This window comes from Montipora foliosa, chromosome 13 (assembly GCF_036669935.1).
Source record: "Montipora foliosa isolate CH-2021 chromosome 13, ASM3666993v2, whole genome shotgun sequence".
Lineage (NCBI taxonomy): Eukaryota > Metazoa > Cnidaria > Anthozoa > Scleractinia > Acroporidae > Montipora > Montipora foliosa.
The window spans coordinates 14,198,989-14,203,988 of record NC_090881.1 but is presented as its reverse complement, the minus strand read 5'-3'; the positions used below and the strand labels follow the sequence as shown (position 1 = coordinate 14,203,988).

At 37.4% G+C, this 5,000-nt stretch overlaps 1 protein-coding gene across 3 annotated transcripts in view; it reads left to right on the top strand.

The window, feature by feature from the left end:
* The window catches only part of LOC137983811 (uncharacterized), a 37,484-nt gene that overhangs the window by 31,745 nt on the left and 739 nt on the right, over window positions 1-5,000 (top strand). For 2 of the 3 annotated variants that reach the window (XM_068830988.1, XM_068830989.1), the window contains exons 10-18: window positions 77-335; window positions 722-832; window positions 1,173-1,363; window positions 2,072-2,194; window positions 2,295-2,365; window positions 2,580-2,620; window positions 2,773-2,869; window positions 2,969-3,068; window positions 3,628-5,000. The exon at window positions 3,628-5,000 is cut by the window's right edge and continues 739 nt beyond it. In XM_068830988.1, coding sequence (XP_068687089.1) covers window positions 77-335; window positions 722-832; window positions 1,173-1,363; window positions 2,072-2,194; window positions 2,295-2,365; window positions 2,580-2,620; window positions 2,773-2,869; window positions 2,969-3,068; window positions 3,628-3,696 — 1,062 coding nt within the window. In that variant the 3' untranslated portion in view covers window positions 3,697-5,000. The remainder of the gene's footprint in view (window positions 1-76; window positions 336-721; window positions 833-1,172; window positions 1,364-2,071; window positions 2,195-2,294; window positions 2,366-2,579; window positions 2,621-2,772; window positions 2,870-2,968; window positions 3,069-3,627) is intronic. The other variant, XM_068830990.1, reaches the window with a different exon arrangement.

Here is a 5,000-nt window from a genome sequence, read left to right as displayed (position 1 = left end):
ATTCATTAGCATTGCAGTAGCCCTGAGAGATACAATTAGAGCTTTACTGACATTTTTGTGGATTAATTATCACCAGAATCCAGTATCTTTGCAAGTTAAAGACAACTTAGGACTTCCCAGCGATCTAAATACGAAGGAGTCTGCGAGGCTAGCTGCAGGGAGTGGATCTTACATGCCACTTCATCCGTCTGGAAGAAGCTGGGAAGTGAGTCAAGAACATGTTCATGTTATCAAAATCATCGGTAAAGGAGCCTCTTCTCAGGTTGCCCAGGCAACACTGAAAAATGTAAGAGAACATCAGGAGGAAAGGACAGTGGCAGTAAAAATGCTGAAAGGTTGGTTTCCGCTTATCCTTAACATGTGCTTTCACTCATTTGTTTATACTGCTTTTAAAAGCGCAAAATGGAAGCGGTAGACTGGCTTGATAAGGTTTATAAAGTCAGCTTGCTTTGAGACATTGATCATAGGATATCAGCACTATATATGAAAAAGTACATGTCTTTTACTGCTGGCCATGCAGTTTCTCGCTTAATTAATAAAATGAATGGCGTTAATAACTACAATCCTTCCGCGAAACATCATTTGTTGTTTGACAATTGGATTATTTTGCTCTTAGCTAAAATAATTCAAAGTATTTACACTTTAACGATAATCTGTTGTAGTACTACTTTAGCCATCCCGAGTCAACTGCCATCAAGAATTTCTATTCCTTACTTCCTAGCCAATGCTCCTCCGTCAGATAGAAAGGATCTGTTGTCAGAATTGGAGCTGATGAAAAAAATGAAACCCCATCCTCATGTTATCAAGCTCATCGGATGCGTCACTGAAAGCGGTAAAACTGACGTCTTCATAATTTGTTGTGCTTTTAAATTTGTTTTGTTTTGTTTTGTTTTCTCTCATTTAAGAAATGAGTCAAGCCTATTCTGGTGTAACTCGAGGCGGGCTAGGGATGGAACGTGGTTCAAAGAATAAGCAAAAGTACACTCAAGAATCTTGAGTCAAGTTTATGAAGAAGTTAATTTCTTTTTTGCAACGTGGATCAGTTTTATTCTTCATGGTGTAAAAAGTGACTAATTTGGATTGGGAATTCTGTTAAGAGGGTGTTGAAAGAAGCTAGTAATTCCTAGGATGAATATGAACACACCATATTTCAGAAACCTTGTTTTCCACAGAACCACTGATGGTCTTGATCGAGTATGTTCCATTTGGAGACCTCTTGGGATACCTAAGAAAGAGCCGAGGACTAAACGACACTTACTATAAGGACCCGGATGTACAACCGGAGACCAATCTGACTTCGGAACAGCTGATAAAATTCGCTTGGCAGGTTGCTGATGGGATGTGTTACTTGTGTTCGAAAAAGGTTTGCTCACCAAGGGAAGATCGCCATCAGTCTGCATCCATAAATAGGAAATAAATGTTTAGAACACCATGAAAATACATTTGCAGGATATTCATTATTACATTGATACTGTAAGTGAAACGGAACTGCAACCAGGCTGACAATGAGACATATAACTGAGTTCAGTTAACGTTTAGTTTAGACAGCTGTGAATGTAACTTAAGAGGTTACAGGTCTTTGGATTGCATCCTTTTATGCTGCCTTCATGATTCTCTAATTCAGAGTAGCATCAAACTATGGCTGTTGTGAAACATGTCCGTGCACGTAAATTAACACGAATTTAATTGAAAAGAATGTTTGGGTGGGTGATTAAAGCTAAAGGTTTCCCTTCGGATGCAAGGGGTGCAATTTCTACTCTTATTACTTACTAGTGGATTTTTCTTCGGTGTTAAAATAGAACAACTTGATTCTCTCCTACCAGTTAGCGTTTTCTAATGTCGTGTGTAAAAAGCTTTCCTCTATTCGCTGTTGATTGATGAGACCGCATTACAGGACTCAAACTATGGTCAATTATTAGAAATGTAGATTCATATAGATGTGTTCCCTCGATAATGAGGCCCACTTAAAATACTTTGACATTTTCTGAAGATGGGACGCTTCTGATAGAGTTAATTTTGTCGTTAAATTTACTATTCTTCTTAATACATATTCTTACTCAATTTCTGTTAGATTGTCCATCGCGACTTGGCGGCGAGAAATGTTCTTGTCGGTGAAGGAGAGAGATGCAAGGTGACAGATTTTGGGATGGCGAGGAATGTGGGCCAGGACGATATTTATACCAAAAAAAGTCGGGTAAAGCTACAACTAAACTTTGCTTTGCGAAAATGCTACGATCAAGTACCAGATGTATTCGTTTCTTCTAAGAGTATTCTGTAATTGTCTTTGTACATAGGGTCGTTTACCTGTTAAGTGGACTGCATTTGAGGCCTTGCTTTACGGAGTGTACACAACACAAAGTGATGTGTAAGTATATCCGTGTCAGTAAAAGGTTTAAATTATTTTCCTTTTGGAAGTGATTGTTGTCCATTCCCGTTTCATTTTGCAGCAGACCTAAATATCTTCCTCCTAAGAGTTGTTGTTACTTCTTTTCTCTAATGATTGTTCCATTTTTGAAATGGATGCTTCCTTACTTCCAGTCTCATTTTCTGCTTCTTATTTGTTTCACTCCTTTTTGCAGGTGGAGTTATGGCATCCTTCTCTATGAAGTTCTAACAATTGGTACGCTTCGATTTAGAAACGATTTGACCTAATTACAAAAATGTGCACACTAATAACTGAAAATAGTTCTGCAATCAGTATCGCTTACTTAACTGGGCAAATTTCACGTTTTCGTATCAAGTGTTATTGAGGCTGGATCTTTATACCCATAGGTGGATCACCATACCCGGACACAAACGCCAGGCTTATTGCGGATAAACTTCAACAAGGATACAGAATGCCAAAGCCAAGACATGTGGACAGCAAACTGTAAAATACTTACTTCTCAATTGTGATATTGAGTAATAAGTAGACGATTTAATGCTTGCATAAACAACCTCCCAATAAGTAAGAACCTTTTAATTTTAGGTATGAAATCATGATGAAGTGTTGGGAAGAAGACCCAAGTGATCGCCCGACATTTGAAAAGCTGAGGAGAACAATGAAGGATATGGAGAGGAATCACAAGGTAAAGAAATCAAGGGAGAATTTGAGGAAAGGAAAGGAAAGGAAATTAAAGGAACTTTATTTAAGTGTCTAGTCTTCTAGTGCATTAATTGGAGACACTGTAAACTGACATAAGCAAATTAACCAACTCAAACCAAACGTTGGTCTTTTAAGGAGAGGGGAAAACGGTATTACCAGGAGGAAAACATTTCGGAGATGAGTAAAACCAATAAACTCAACCCACATATGACGCCAGTCTGGGAATTAAACCCAGGCCACACTGGTGGGAAACAAGTGCTCTCACCACTACGCCAGCGCTGGGATTAATGAAGGGGGTTTCTCCTGACGTTCTGGTCTCCACGAAAACTTAATTAATTCAAACGTACCTGCGCCGAAAAGCCTAGTCTTCCACTGTCATCTATGTTCCATTTTTAATCCTTTTATTCTCACAACCACTTGTTTATTACCGTATTCCCTCGTTCGTGGCCTTCTTCAATGTTTAAATCAACTAGGGTATGAACTTCTTGGCTTAAACAATTAAGTAAAACTGAGCTTAACACATTCCAAATTTTCTTTTGCAGACATATGTAAACCTCAGTCAGTACGACACAAGAATGTACGCCAATGTCACTGATCTGACAGCCGAGTAGAATTTTTTTAGAATTTATTTTTATTATTAGTATGTTTTTATTTCTCCAAACCCTAGCTGATACATAATTAAGTAGATAAAGGGTCAAAAAAGTAATAAACGTACGATACAAAATTACAATAATTAAATTAATTTACACAGTATAGTGGAAGGAAATGAGAGGGCCACGACTACAACTAATGCTGTACCCCTTAAAGTTACGTATAACAAAATACGAAATTTTCAATAAAAAAGTGAAGGAAAATAGATGATGTAATGGCTCAGTAAGTTATGAAAAAGATAATGTTTTATTAGTATTGAGCAAGGAACCAGTGAGATAGTTTGTCCCTGATGAATTGCGGAATATTATTCCAAAAAGACCCTTCCAAAAATGCTGGGGCAAAATCTCCTAAGATTAGTTCGAAATGAGGGTATGAAAACTTGATTGGATGATGCGCTGCGGGTATTGTAATTATGTAGTGCAGATACTAAAGAAACAGGTATATTATGAAACTTTTCATGGTAGAAATAATCAGAAAAAAAGCAAACATGCATGTGTTCATGATCAGTTTAACAAAGTAGATGAAGTAGAAAAGCTTAGTATGGTTGGAACATTAAAGAATTAAGATCACACAGCCAACTTTTGTTAGTTGATTAAGCACCGTTTAATTGATAGATAGCTGACATTATATAGGTTTTCTTTAGTTGTTTTAATTAAGAATGGATTTTTAGGTTTTTCACAATCTAGTCAGATGAGAGACCCTGCTTGCAAACTGGTAAATTTGAATGCTTTTCCTCCTGGTATAAGAGAACCTAGCGACTTTATCGAGTTCAAGAATTTACGAAATTTATGTCCTTATAGCTTAAGTTAAGGGACACGTTATTTCGTGTTGTAAAATCTGTATTTACTCTTATGACAGTAAATTGAAAGATATCGTATCTCTACTATCTTTTTTTGGTAACATGGTTCTTAAGAGGCTTTGTTTTATAAACATATGCTTCAACAGTTCTTCCCTTTCATGTTTACGAGTTGAAATAAAATGTTCTCAACGATTGATTGAGGTTAAAGAACCTTAATCATCCACTTACATTGCGCGCCCACATTACTTCAGTCGCCATTTTTAGGGCGCCCAAAACCCTGAATGCTGTAATCGAAGGTCAGTGACACACTCGGCTATCGCCTCGTGTGCCACTTTTTTGTTCTTACCACATTTTGACGTCATCTGTGATCTATTACTGAACAGACGCACGGCAACATGGAATCTATTTGTTAAATGGAGGCTAGCTTCAGAAAAATCTGCTACAATTACCACGGAATTACCAACT